The following is a 15,225-nucleotide window of genomic DNA, read 5'->3' as shown; positions in this document are numbered from 1 at the left end:
TTTGGTTTCAGAATATTAATCCATGTTAAAGATCTGTTATCTAAAAATTTCAAGTGTGATCCTGATAGTTCAGATGTTGATGGGCAAGGTTGAATATTTTGAAAAGTCAGCACCTATTTATGTCAGTCTTGGAAATTTTCAGTAACCTCTCCTTGATGAAGTTACTTTGTGTAGAAATTGCTTTTTGATCAAAGCAATTCTGTGGTTTGGGCAAGTATATGCCCTCTTTTTTATTAGACCTTTGCTAATATAGAAAAATATTTGCATCTGGAAGCAACTTTAACTTTTTCTCCAAATATTTTCATTATTTGGAAATGCTCAGTGGCCTCATATAGTGTGTGGTTTGTATAACCACAAAATAACAAGAGAAATCCGTAAATTAATCATGGTAGAGATAAAGCTTTAACAGCAGAGCATGGAAATGAAAGTCTAGCTAAATAATTCTCTCTTTTTCTCTCCTGCTAGTATATATTTAAATCAAATAGTAAGGTAAGGAATTGATTTTTCTCTCTTTCAAAACTTTTCTTTCTTTTTTTTCCTCCCCTCTCTTAGTGCCAATATTATCGGGAACATGCTTCTGTCTTGGAAAACCAGCCTGCAGGGACTGTTGTTCTGCAGGTTGAAGCCACTGATGCTGATGAAGGAGCCAATGGTATAGTGAAATATGGCTTGATGCACAGAGATGGTGTCCTACCAGCATTTAGTATTCATCCTGACACAGGTAAAGCAAATGTCAGAGCTGATAATGGCATAGAGAAACCACCTTGTAACTCTGATGGAAAAAAGGCTTAGATAAAATCAGACTTCATGTTTTTAATTTAGTATTTTGACAGCAGACCCAATATCAGCTGTATGAACTGCATGAGCAAGTATTCCATGAAACTAAGTTTCATACATGTCCAGTACTGAACTAAAAATTGATGCTTTCCCTGAAATGTAAAGTAACTTACATGTGAAGTAACTTATGTGGTTTTGGAACTGGATTTTTAAAAACCAAACAAACATATTTTAAGTGCACATTATCTTGCAACATTGCTAGTGGTACATAAATGATTTACCCAGATGACAGCAGTCTTACAAACAGCAAAGGAACTAAATTTTAGAAGGCCAAAACTGAGTTCAGATTGGACTTCTGGAGGATAAAAGACATGAAACATTGCTTTACCCTGTTCTTAGAGCTCTTCAAAAGAAATACTTTTTAATAAACTCATTCTCTTAGTTTGGTAGTTGTCTCCATTTTTTAAACTTAAATTTCAATTCCATTCTGAGTCGAATTCCTGTTGTGCATAGATGCAAGTGTAACTGAAGTTTGAATCTGCCTGAGCAGTACAGTATCAGCTGTTGAAATTGTTAAACATCAGGGTTGGATCCTTGAACCTGGAGTTCATGTTATAGGTGTACTTGAACTATTGCATTGTATCTCAATGTATTGACCAAAAAAAAAAAAACCAAACATCTGTATGTAGAATGTTGCCAAATGCACAGAATTTTAACCCTTTGATATTTAATTTGTTTTCAGGAGTTCTGACAACTGTTCAGGTATTTGATCGAGAAAAACAGAGGGAATATCCCATCACTGTGACAGCGACAGATCAGGCAGCGGAGCCACTCATTGGAATATGTCAGATCAATATTGTCATCCTGGACCAAAATGACAATGACCCCAGATTTGAAAACACCCACTATGAATGTAATTGAGAGTCATTGGATAGAGTTTCAGTGCCCTGAGTGTGAGCGTACCCCATGTCTCAGATTTTTGGGTTTTTGCCTTTCCTGGCAGTAGAATATGTGATAAACTGTGGCGCAGCCAGAGATGCACTTAGCTTATTTAATTGCAGAGCTGTTATTCTGTGTTGTGTGATGTAACAAGTACAGCCTTGGCTCATAGGCCTGCTTCATGGGAAAGTTCCTTGAAACAATAGCCACGTCATTCATACAGAGCAATTATTTTCTTATTTAAAATACATTTGAAAGAAGTATCTTATAAGAAATAAGAACTCCAGGTTATGAACAGGATAATATGAAGTTCAGATGTGATCTAGAGCCCTGGAGTGACAGCAGCTCTTTAAAGTACTCAGCGTGTGTGGCCATTGTTCGAAGGAAGAGAAAGTTATACTGAAGTAATAATGTATGGCAGTTATTTCTTCATGACTTGCTAAGATGTCCATGGTGCTTTAGAGAATTAATGATCAATTTGAAATATCCTTTCCTTGCATTAGATTTCCTTAGAGAGGACACAAGAGTTGGGACCAGCTTCCTGCGTGTTGCAGCCCGTGATGATGACTACAGCTCAAATGCTGCCATTACATATTCCATAGCAAATGATGAACCAAATTATTTACAAATTAATCCTACTACAGGCTGGGTGTTTGTGAATCAGCCCATATCTCAGGTATGGTGCTTACTTTCTCTTTTAAGCTGACTATTTCAGTATATCCTGGGAGGGACTGAGGTCATGAGTTTGGGTAACCCCCTCAGGTTAAAGGATCAATATGTCTGTTTAAATTAAACATGAGTCTAAGGCTTTTAGCCGGTGGGTTCATCGACTGTGAATTGCATATGAGCAAGCCCTGCTTTCAGCTGGGAAGCAGCAGCTACAGCACTGCCCCTGAGACTTGCTCTTCCCATTTCCCTGGCTTTGGCATGCTAATTCCAAGGGCTGGAGGCCTGAGGCCATAGGCAGGGGAGCAAGAACCCAAGCCTAGGACTCCACTTTGTTAACAGGCAATGAGTCAAGACACAAACTTGAATGGGAAAAAGTGTGAAATTTCACTCCTGATAGAGATTCCCAACTTGATATATGTTAGTTGTGGTGGATTAAACATAGCTGTCCCTCAGGAAAGTGAAAGTATAATTCATGTTGTTATCTAAATGCATGTAGTTATCTAAAATTTATCAGTTCCAGCTATTTATAAATACTGACACAAGCAGTTTGATGTTTCCAGGTTTTAAAGTAATTTGTTTCAAAATGAAAATATTGTTGTAGACGTCAGTCTTTAAATAGGTACTTTTAATGCTGTCACTTAACTTCTAAGTAGCTGACACACAAAAGTTTGCTGAAGGTGTATCTGTTTAATTTTTTTTTAAATGAGTCAACTCTATAGACCTAAAAACAAGAATTGTTCACAGGTAAGCTTAAGAACTTAGGGACTCCACAAAGTGGAGGTTTTTGGTTCTGTTTGGTTTTAAATTTTGTGTGACATTTGCTTAGGTTTATTTAGACAAATAGCAAAATTTGCCAGCAATCTTCAGTAAAGCAAATAGAATTTTCTATTCACACCTATTTAAATAAAATTCACACCTATTTCATATTTTGAGTTCAGCTGCAGATAGTTTTCTTCTGTGTAGGTTTTTTTTTAAGTGTGTCTTTATGTATTTGTTTTGGACGCCTGATCAAAACCTTCTGTAATGAAAGCTTTCTTACTGTTCAGAAGTCATCCATAATTCGAGAGATTACTGCTACAGATGGAGGCAATAGGAGCAGTAAAGTTGAACTTGCTGTAACTGTAACCAGTGCAAAAAACCAGCCTCCCCAGTGGGAAAGAGACAGCTATGAAGTTGTTATTCCAGAGAATACTACACGAGATACCTCAATTTTGGTAAGGTTGGGACAGACTTGTTTTCTATAGCTCTCAGGCTGTAGAGTAACTGAACATTGTTTATTTGGTTAAATGTAAGAGTTTGAGAGTTTTGTGTTTTGTAGCTGAATATCTTGGAGAGTGAGTACACAAAAGCTTTTAGGAATGTTGCTGTACGTACAGAAGTGTTGATTACACCCACTGTTTGAACTGTGCAGACAATCAAAGCAACCTCTCCCCTTGGAGATCCCCGTGTCACTTACAACCTGGAAGAGGGGCTTGTTCCTGAGACCAACATGCCAGTTCGTTTCTACCTGACTCCAAACAGACATGATGGCTCTGCTTCAATCCTGGTAGCTGAGCCACTGGATTATGAAACAACAAAGAGCTTTCTGCTGCGGGTCCGAGCACAGAATGTGGCTGCAGTTCCTCTGGCAGCATTCACCACAGTCTATATTAATGTCACAGGTGTGTGAGCCATTCACTTGTATCACAGTATTATCCTGCACTACTCTCCTTTAAAGTTTTATAGTTTTCTATGTGTGTGCTCTTTTTGATGTTCTAGATGTCAATGACAATGTCCCATTCTTCACTTCATCCATTTATGAAGCCTCAGTGACAGAGGGAGCTGATGTGGGGACATTTGTCACTCAGGTGTCTGCCACCGACCTCGACCTTGGTCAGCATGGTGAGGTAAGAAGGTGGGAACCTTCATCTCCCCTGGCGAAAGGTGTGGAATAACTTCTGTTTGAGCAAGGGCTAAATAGTCTGGAAATCTTCAACCTAGAAAAGGGATGACTAGCAGGGAAATGTAGAATGAAATAAAGTAGTTAATTACATACTTCTCTGTGTTGCCATGTGCAAAATGCAACTAAAACTAGTAGGTGTGAGGCAGAAAACAAAGAGGAAATATTTACACAACCTACCTGTAGCTTAGATGAAATACTTGCTGTAGAATTCTCTGGTTTGGAAAGTTCTGCATAGACCTAAAATGAGATTGGATAAATTAATGGAAGAAAAGCTCTGTTAGAACTTTCTATGAGTTGGAAATCACTGAGTCCTTACAAAATATGACAAAAACCCAAAGTGAATGCATTCCTTGCTGATTTAAAAAAAAAAAAAAAATTGGAAGTTGATATATCCTTAGAACAAGAGTGCAAGCTGAAGTCAAGTCACAAAAACATGTATATAATAGAGACTAGAACATGCTCTGTGATACTGAGCAGGTTCCAGTGCAGCTCACCTATGGCTGTTGTATTAGTGCTTGGGATGTTTAGCTGAGTTGGAGTGCTGCAGCACAAGCACTGTACAAATGTGTGCTAGTGAAAGCAGGAGCTGACTAGACAAATTTATTTCCTTTACAGATCAGCAGTCAAGGAAGTTAATTGGCTTTAGACCAGATTGCTCAAGCTGCAGTTTTACCCAGCTTCCTTGGCCCTGATCAAGTACTCAGACACAGAACTGTTCTTCCTCTCTTTAAGTACTAGTTTAGTTGTGAACTATTCAACAAAAGGAAAGTATATATTAACAATTTTTTTCTAATCCTGTAGATAACTTACTCCCTGTTACATGACAGTGGCAGAGACTACACCTCTTTTCACTTAGACTCCCAGACAGGCTCCATATACACTGCCTCAGTGTTTGACAGGGAGGAGAAGGGCTCCTACCTTCTGGAAGTCAAATCAGTGGATGGGTCTGAATCAGCTCGGCCTGGAAAGCATGGGAAGCCAAACTCTGGTAAGAGACTGATGACTGTGGTAAGTGTGATATTACCTGGATTGTGTCTGAAAACAGAAGCTCTGAAATACAAGATTAAATGGTAATTTCCATTTTTTTTCACATCTTGTGAAAGAGTGTCTGTTTTGGTTTTGTGGTGGCTTTTTTTACTATTTATCTGTGCAACAGTTGTGTCAGAGCTGAAAGATAAATTTTACATTATAATCAAGCAAACTTTTTTGTTCTGAAACTAAAAAAAACACTCTAGGCCTTCATATTCAGAGTTTAGAGCAAAGATGTGCCTATTATCTGTAGGATGCAAATCTTTGGGCAGTGGAAGTATTTCTCAAAGCACTGCATATGGTACTGTATTCAGTCAAAAGTAATTATGAAGCAGGAATATTTGAGATAGAAAATCCTTTTCTCAATTGATCACTCTGCCTAAATAAAGACTTAAAATTTTGTGGCTTCAGGATGAAAAGTTATGACTAAACGCTGTACAACTGCCATATTAGGCATCAATTATTCATGTATTATCTGTTTAAACAAATTGGATGTGACATTCGTTTGATACCCAAGTGCTTTTGAGTAATGTTGGCGTATATATGGTCCACAACCCTAAGGGTTTGTTTCTGTATTGTCTGCATATTTGTCTTCATTTAATGTGCAGGCAGACAGGTTAAGGGATTGCAGCTGACAGAAGTGGCACAGCTGGGTATTTGCATCTCCTGCTCCTTGTCTCTGCAGACACAGCCTATGTGCGAATTTCCATCAGCGATGTGAACGACAACCAGCCCGTCTTTGCCCAGAGTGTCTACGAGGTGAACGTGGATGAGGACCAGGATGTGGGATCCACCATCCTGACAGTCAGTGCTAATGATGAGGATGAAGGTAAGGCCTTGGAATCTCCCACAGCTGTGTCTAAAATATTAAGGAGTTGATCTCAGCACAGCAGGACGTATTTGGTGGTGGTAGAAAGGGAAATGTCTTTTTGTCTCTAGGTTTTAAAACTTCTTTAAGTGTGAGCTGATCAGGCATGAACATTAGTTCATGATGGAGCTGTGAGGCACAATCTCTTATTTCAGGGGACATACATTAATGTGGGATGATAGGAGATAATTTCTGTGCCCGCAGATACAAATTTTTATAGATCAGATAATTTTCTTACAAATGGGTGCCAATAAAAATGTCCTGGTTAACTTGAATGAGTCAGACTTGATTTCAAAGAGATTTGTTTTCTTTCTCTATGGACAGTATAGTTGTTTTGATTTGGGGTGGTGGCTTTTTTTTTTAAATTTGAATCTAGACTTCCTAAATGCGTATGACGAGTTTTAGCTATATTGTTTATTGTTTTAGCTATATTGTTTAGCTATATTGTTTTATCCACAAATCAGCCAGAAATTCAGCCACACATCATGTAAAAAGTAAGTACATAACCAGTGCTCATAAAAGAAAGAGGGATCAGTGCATGCTTCCAGCTTTTGACCATGGAGCACTACTAATTCAGCTTCACTGTATGGTGAAACACTACCTTTTTGTTGTTGCACAAGTTCCAAAGGACTCTTTTCTCAGAGTATTTGTGAAGTGCAAGTAAATCCTGACTGCATTGGATTCCTCGCCCACATGTAGGAGGCTGAGGCCAGTGTGGTGAAGATGTACTGCAGAAGGGTTTACTTAGTCAAGGAACTTTTAGTCTCATACTTACACTGCCTGTAAATCTACTCTGTAGTGCTGGACAGGGGACTTGCTGTGATGGATATATGGCACTCCATTTCTACCCTCTTAATACAATAAAAGCAGAATTATTACTTCATTGTAAAGACATATTTTGTAGAGAAACTACAGTTGGATGCACCAGAACTGAAAATGCTGATGAGTAATCTGACATAGCTGCATGTTTTAAAAGACCGCAAAAGTAATAAAATAAAAATAATGCCCCTAATCACTTATTGTATGATTTGTACTTCATCTCAATATCCCATGCATCAGTCTACTTCAAGAAGTGTGTGTTTTCTGACCTTGTTGGTAATTGACAGGAACAAATGCTAAATTACGGTATCAGATCACAGCTGGAAACACGGGAGGAGTGCTAGATGTAGATCCAGAAACAGGAGCTATTTTCATTGCTCAACCACTGGACTATGAAGAAACAAAAATGTATGAGATCCACTTGTTGGCCTCTGATGGGAAATGGGAGGATTATGCAGTTATCATCATCAACATCATGAATAAAAATGATGAGGCTCCAATTTTCTCTATCAACGAATACTATGGAAGTATCATTGAGGAACTGGATGCGTTACCAGTCTTTGTACTTCAGGTAGTGTATGCATTTTCAGAAATTACAATATTTCAATGGAAGAGCACTGGTTGCTGTGGTACAATTATGTTAAAAACAGCTCAGTACTTATATATTAGTGAAGTTTAGTTTTACTAAGTTTTTTTGTCATTGGAAGAGAAGAAAGGGACTTTGGTGGAGAAAAAAAAAAAGACAGGGATAGTAAGTGGGATAAACAGGATGGATCATTTGTTGATCCTGAAATGCAAATAACTGGCAATGTAAAGTAGCTATGAGAATATAATATTTAAAGTACCTGTATGAATATGAAAATATAATATTATTTTAATACTAAAATTGTTAACATTATTAAAAATGTGTGTTTGCCTGCTCTGAATTGTCCCTGGGTATGCTATTCCCTGGTATGCACATGTTAATACCATGTCATGTGCTTTTGCTTGGACTCCTTTAGGCTGGAGCAGCAAATAGGATGTGATGCAACCACTGCATATGTTCTACTTTCTATGTTGTTTTTTTTTCAAAACTTGTAGGTTATGGCAAGTGATCCTGACAGTGGTGTGGATGGAGGAGATCTGAGATACTCCTTGCATGGGTATGGTGCAGCTGATATTTTCACAATAGATGAGAAAACCGGCAGCATTTACTCACACAAGAGGCTGGACCGGGAGGAGAGAGCACTGTGGAGATTTATTGTGTTGGCTACTGATGAAGGTGGAGGAGGACTTACAGGCTTTGCTGATGTGATTATCAATGTGTGGGATATCAATGACAATGCACCCATGTTCACCTGCATGCCTGATGACTGCAACGGGAATGTCTTTGAAAACTCTCCTGCAGACACCTTAGTCATGGAAATGGCTGCAGTCGATCGTGATGATCCAAATGTTGGTCTTAATGCTGTCCTGACTTACAGGATAACAGAGAATGTGAAGAACGAGTTTGGTACTGACATGTTTAATATCAATCCCAGTACTGGTACCATCCACGTGGCAGGGGGGATGCTAGACAGGGAAAGGACAGAAAGTTATTTTCTTACTGTTGAAGCAAGAGATGGGGGAGGGCTAACAGGAACTGGCACTGCCACTGTCTGGATTGCAGACATCAATGATAACGTTCCTAAGTTCACAAAGAAGTTGTGGCAGGCAGCAATTCCTGAGAACAGTGCCATTGACTCAGAAGTCCTGCAAGTGTGTGCTACGGATGCAGACATTGGGGAAAATGCAGACTTAATGTTCAGTATCATCGGGGGAGACCCAGATCAGAAGTTTTATATTGAGAATGACAAAGAATGGCAATGTGGCACTGTTAGACTGAAAAAGAAGTTGGATTTTGAGAATGCCCGTGAAAGACAGTTTAATCTTACTATTACTGTGGAAGATTTGGATTTTTCTAGTGTTGCAGTGTGCCTGATTGAAGTTGAAGACTCCAATGACCACAGCCCAGCTTTCCTTTCTCAGTTTATTCAGACAAACCCTTTATTTGAAGACGTGCCTGTAGGTACTACAGTAACCACAGTGAGAGCTACAGACAAGGACTCTGATTTGAATGGGAAGATCATCTATTCTATAAAGTCAGATTCAGATCCTATGAGACAGTTTGTCATTGACCAGTTTGGTCATGTGGTTGTGGCAAATGCACTGGATCGTGAAGCCATTCAAAAATACACTTTAATTGTACAAGCTGCAGATCAGGGGACACCTGCCCGCACTGGAAGCGTTACAGTTCTGATTAACTTGCTTGATATTAATGACAATGGACCAAGGTTTGAGGCACCATACATGCCTGTAGTGTGGGAAAATACACTGAAGCCTGAAATAGTGCATATGAACCATACATCAAAGCTGCTACATGCTTTTGATCCAGACAGTGAAGAAAATGGGCCACCCTTTACTTTTTCATTGCCACCAGATTATCAGAACTCTTTGGATTTTTCTCTTACCGACAACAGAAATAACACAGCAACTATAACAGCTTTGAGGTCATTTGATAGAGAAAAGCAGAAGGTGTTTCACCTGCCAATAGTTATAACAGATAGTGGGATTCCAGCCATGAGCTCCACAAACACCCTTACTATAACAATTGGTGATGAGAATGACAACTGCCATGAGTCTGGCCACAAGGAGGTCTATGTGTACAGTTACAAAGGTAAGTGCTAGCTGGATGTTATCAGATTCTATATATTATATCAGATCCATGAATATAGCAGAGTTTTACACATAATTTCTCTCTTACAGTCTGTTAATCTATTTCGTTGTTTACATACTTCAAAACTGCAGCTCCAGTTTTGTAGACTACTAAATAAAGTGGAATAAGTGAAATATATTTGTAAAACTCAGACCTTAGTGTGTAAAAGATTATCTGCCACAAAACCTGTTAGCTGCAAACAAGTATATATTGAATTTGCAGAAAAAGCAGTATTTTTATAAACCAATAAAATCTATTTTCCATTCATGAGTTTTCACCTATACGTTAATCTACAGAAGGTATTTAGCAGTTACATTTTCTGAATTTGGTATGCCTAAATCAGAAAAAGATGTGACCAGATCATATTGTGGAAATGAGAGAATGAAGCATCTAGGGTGGCTTAGCTCCAGATTTGAACCTTAAAAATCTCCCATGTTGCTGAACCTTGACTGTGGAATTCAAAAGTCTCTTTCCCTGGACTTGCTCCCCTTGCTGTTTTAGGAGAGTGGATTGGATGTCCCACTTCCGTGCCAGCCCACAAGGGCCTGAAAAAATCAGCAAGAACTGGCTCAGTTTGGTGTCTTCTTGCCTTTTTCCTTTTCTCCGTCATGTTCTTCTCTCTCAGCTCTACCCCACAAGATGATCTCCTTCTGCTGGGTTCCACTTGTGTGCTGTTTAAAATAATACAGTAGCAATGAAATACTTGAAACTAACTCCTGTTATGGTGATTTTTAATTTTTTTTTTTTTGAGTGATTTATAGAGAGTTGTATTTATGTATTATTCTGGTATTGTTTTGTGCTGTTTTCAGCTTTTCTTCTTTCATGTGACATCCCTAGTGTACTCAAATTGCCAGAACTGGCAGAAATCATATGACAGGCTATGCATTGTTTTGAGAATCTTGGATCATAACCATCACTAAATTGAGCAGGAATCTGAAAATAATAAATGCAGTAATGACTGTGACAGAATAGAAAGTGCACTGAAAAGCAAAAATTAAATGCAGATTTATTATAATTTATCTCAACAGGAAAATGGTCAACAACAGTGCTTGGGGAAGTGTTTGCACCAGATCAAGACGACTGGGACAATAAAACATTTCTCTCTGAAGGAAAACTGCTCAAGTGAGGATTGTATTTCTGTCAAAATGAGTAATATTTATGCTTCTGTAATTATTTTGCTCACCATGTATTTCTCTGTGTTCAGGATGTGTACAAAGCCAGGGTTATTGAGTGTATTAAGGAATGTACCTTCTGAATGCTCTTTTTCTTTTTCACTTGGGTTACTAGGTATTAAGAAGTTAATGCATGAAATATTTTTTCCGAGACAATGCAGGATCTCACCATGATGTTGATTTTTAGTCAGATGTCATAGTTAATTTACTTAGAAATGTGCATTCTGTAAACTCCAGTTTAAAAATAGGCAGAGTTTCTAATGCTTGCTCTCAGATGTTAGGGTTGATGGAATACAAATCCTGAATTTAAAAGCACAGAATGGAGTAATTTCATCAAAAGTGGAAGGGAATTTGGTGCTCTCCTTTGATGGCTAAATTTACAATTGCATGCGAAAACCATGACTCAGATTAGTAGAGCTTTTTCTGTTAATTGAAATGTTGAATTGGACACTTAATTCCCACTTAGACATTATTTGTTCATATTATAAAGTGAGATGGTTTATGGCATAACTATATGCTGTTTGAAAGGGAAAAAATGGATGTGAAAGTGAATATGAATTTTGATCAATGCTGTGACTAAAACTTTAAAAGCTTTATGTAGCCCAGAATTAAAGCCTGACTTTCTGTCCATCAGCAGCCCCTGGGCCTGTTTCCATGTCAAGAGGTTACTGTTCTGTAGTAATGGTCATGGAATATTTCCATAATTGCTAATTACAGGGCCTTTGAGGTGTCAAATGAAGATGCTGTCAGAGATTTTATACAGAATTGTCCTGTTCCAGATAGAGATGTGAGAATCTGGAATGATCTTTGTGGGTTTGTCACTTCCTATTGCTGACCTCAGAGACTTGTCCATGATGACTGTGCTGAGCCACGTGCTTCAAATGCACACTGCTTTTGTTCAAATTTGGGAGAGGCTGAGTGGCAGCAACATCTTTTTATGAGACCTGCAGATTGTCATTTCTGAGTTAAGGTGGCTCAGGTGCCTTTCTGAGGTTGTTGGTCCTATAACCTTCATAGTTCAACATTTAAGACCTTCTGAATCATGTTATGAATAAAGCAAGTCCTCAACTTGGATTTGTTAAGATTTCCTAATTGAAGGTTTCTGTCTAGATCTTTCAGATTAAATCAGAGGACTGGGTCTTTGCTGATGGTGGATAACACTCCTCAGGGAATATACAACTTAAGAGTCAGAGTTTCTGATGGAGTTTGTCCTGATGTTATATCTACAGTACAAATCCATGTCAAAGACCTGGAAAATGAAGCCATACAAAACTCAGCCACTGTGCGTCTCTCAGGTTGGTTTTACTTGCTGGTGAGAGTTTAGATCAGCTGCTTCTCTAACTGAATGTTTATGTGGTGAAGGTATTATTTTATTAATAATTGACTAGCTTATCACTGTAGGGCACTTTCTGGTATGTTTCCTTATTGTTAAATAAGAAAGAAATTGAGAAATTAACCTGTGAGCTCCCAGTATTTCACGTTTATCTATTTCTGAATCCCCTACGCAGATGTCACAGCAGAGGAGTTCATAAGGAGAGATGAACATGGCAAAACAAAACATGGCGAGTTCAAGGAGTTCCTTGCAAAACTGCTACCTGCTAAGCTGAGTGATGTCATTGTCTTCAGTGTGATGAGCAGGGATGGGAAGCAGACAGATGTGAGATTTGCAGTCCGTGCTGGCTTGACCTATTACAGACCTGAGAAGCTGCATGCGGAGGTGGCAGTGTTTAAAACTGAGGTTTGTTCTCTGGGCTTATCTGTGAAATTCAGCCAAACGCTGAGTTTGCAGGGTTTGCACCCCAAACCTCAGTGGAAAAATATTCTGCATCTACAGATAAAGGTTTTATTGCTTCACTCAGGACAAAAACACTTGCCAAGAAAGTTTTTACTCAAGCTTTCTCCCTTCTTTTTAGTCCCATACATACTGGTATTGTATGGTTGTACTAAGTTCTGGTTCAATGAATACAACCACTGGAGAGATGCAGAAAAATGGTTCTCCACTGCTGTCATGGGGCAGATGCCTGTGTTTTCTCCAGTCAGTGTTTCGTTGTGTAATCCCCAAATCCCCACATCATCAGCTTGTGTTTAGACTCTTAGAGTGGAGGCTTGATGCCACCCTGACAGAAATTCTACAGTACAAAGTGGTGACACTTCATAGAAAAAGTCCTGCTGGAAGGAATATGCAGGTTAGAGGAACAACAGATAGGTGACATGGAGACAACCAATCCTGTGATTGCATTTCTCTCACCAAAGGACAGCTTCAAATACAAAGTGACACCCTTCCCCAGCTTCTTTTACTATTATAAGGGGAAATTAGTTTTTGGATGGAAGATGTTTTCCTTCCCTTCCTGGTGTTCCCTAACTGCTCTCTTAGCAGGTCCTGCATGCCCTTAACTCAGTTACACAGACACAGTCTGGCTCCACCTCACCTGGATTTTTCTGTCACCCTGCACAAGGGCAAAGTGACACTGCTCAGCTTTTCACTTGCCCTGGCCATGTTTGGGTTCAACACACGATAAACCATATGGAGGATTTTCCCAGAGAGAAATCAGCATTTTCCATTTGTGTGAAAATGGCAGAGTCTGCCCAAGTCTGGGAACCAAACAGGGCTGTCTTAACTTACCACATTTGGTGCATCTTAAATGGCTGTGTGGATTATGAGACTCTTCAGAGTGACCAGGTAGGAAATGCCAGAGACAGAGAGTATTCATGAAGGGTAACGACTGCTTCTTTTGCATATTTATTGAATTACTGCAACAATAATACAGAAAATGGCATAGATTTCAAATATTCTCTGCCACAATATGTGACATGTGAATTCATCAAAGTGGTAACAAGGGGATTGCTTCACATATTTTAATGAAAAAATATGTTTTTATTAATTATATACCACCTTTCAATATTTAATGAATAGCTCTAGTGAGTAATCACCAATAGTTTACAGAAAACCAATCATAGCTGGAGAATTCTCCAGTAGTTTTTGTACATGTACAACTATAAATACAGAAAATATGTAATTAGCACTGGAATTATTCATTGAATTGCTATATAAATAATATGTTTGCATTGCCTCCTGGGGATTTAGTTTTACAACAGTGATTTTTATTTAGCAGAAAAATAATCCATCCTAATACTTTAAAGGAGCCAAGCATGTTTATATATAGTTTTTCTATAACAGTATTACATAGATGTCTAAATATACATTACAGACTCTCCACTAATGGTGCTAAATGTGGGCAGCAGACATAGAACTGCATTGACAGGATGCATTATAAAGTATACTTTGCCTTTGGGGACATTGGCATCAGTGCATGTTATGATATTTGAGAATATACAGACAGTGGATTACAAAGGTCAAAGTTCTTACAGTGGTGAACTGAGATGACTGCACAAGTGAGAAAAAAGTAGAAACACTTTATTTATTTACTTTATCTTTTCAAGGCTTACTATTAAGATATTTGCCATACATTCTACCATTTGGGGAAAAAAAATGCATATTAAATACATAGAGCTCCAGTGTTAATAGCTTTACATTTGTATGCCTTATCCATTCGTGTACCACTGTGAGAGGAGTGAGGTCTTTCACACTCAGGTTTGGGCACTAAGTACACATCACTTCAGTGTATTTGAGTCATCAAATACAGATCAAATTCTGAAGCTTTATAACAGACACCTGTGCAAAATCCCCAAACAGGTGAAAGGAACAAATTTTGTGATAACAGTCTGGTGTGTAGGCTGAAGAACAAAAAGCCAGGACTAATGGCAGTCCTGTTCTTGCCTCATGCTGTGAGCAGCTCTCTTCCCTCCCTCTCTGCCAGTGCTTCCTTGCTCCATTTGGATTGGAAGTTGTGAACTGCAGTCACTATTCCTACATTACCAGACCTGTGTTTACAGTGAGGCTCTTTTTATTCAGGTAGTTGGGCTTTCAGGTGCCACCCCAACTAATAATAAAAGCAATGAACTAGCAAAGATTAATGTAGCATAGAATAAATATCCAGTACAGTGAACTGCCTGTGTTTTGTTCTGGACAGTTTGACATTAAATGTAAATGTATGGAGCACAAATCATTAGACTGAATCTGAGGTGCTACAGAGTTGTCTTGTCAGCTCACTGTCTGTGGACATGATTATTGAAAACAGCTCATCTCTGCATTTTCCTTTGTCTGTATCCTTTTGTGTGAGAGGATGTTAGAAATAATATCTGGGTGTTGCTGCTGAGGAAGGGTTTATCCTGGCTTGAGCTGAAACACGCCTGTTGCTGTTGGGCTGCAGGGAGC

The 15,225-nt window shown here is 38.7% G+C and overlaps 1 protein-coding gene across 1 annotated transcript in view; it reads left to right on the top strand.

Annotated features, from left to right (window-relative positions):
* LOC146432375 (neural-cadherin-like) overlaps positions 1–15,225 on the top strand; it is a 60,850-nt gene that overhangs the window by 28,312 nt on the left and 17,313 nt on the right. Inside the window, exons 9-21 of the mRNA XM_085071977.1 lie at positions 553–721; positions 1,520–1,690; positions 2,220–2,392; positions 3,432–3,599; positions 3,797–4,046; positions 4,144–4,271; positions 5,129–5,315; positions 6,042–6,185; positions 7,331–7,614; positions 8,124–9,738; positions 10,806–10,899; positions 12,060–12,244; positions 12,458–12,687. Of these exons, the coding sequence (XP_084928103.1) occupies positions 553–721; positions 1,520–1,690; positions 2,220–2,392; positions 3,432–3,599; positions 3,797–4,046; positions 4,144–4,271; positions 5,129–5,315; positions 6,042–6,185; positions 7,331–7,614; positions 8,124–9,738; positions 10,806–10,899; positions 12,060–12,244; positions 12,458–12,687 (3,798 nt within the window). The remainder of the gene's footprint in view (positions 1–552; positions 722–1,519; positions 1,691–2,219; positions 2,393–3,431; positions 3,600–3,796; positions 4,047–4,143; positions 4,272–5,128; positions 5,316–6,041; positions 6,186–7,330; positions 7,615–8,123; positions 9,739–10,805; positions 10,900–12,059; positions 12,245–12,457; positions 12,688–15,225) is intronic.

This window comes from Lichenostomus cassidix, chromosome 11 (genome assembly GCF_008360975.1).
Source record: "Lichenostomus cassidix isolate B80296 chromosome 11, HeHo_3.0, whole genome shotgun sequence".
In the NCBI taxonomy this organism is placed as follows: Eukaryota; Metazoa; Chordata; class Aves; order Passeriformes; family Meliphagidae; genus Lichenostomus; species Lichenostomus cassidix.
The sequence above is the reverse complement of the archived record's forward strand: the minus strand, read 5'-3'. Positions and strand labels throughout refer to the sequence as shown.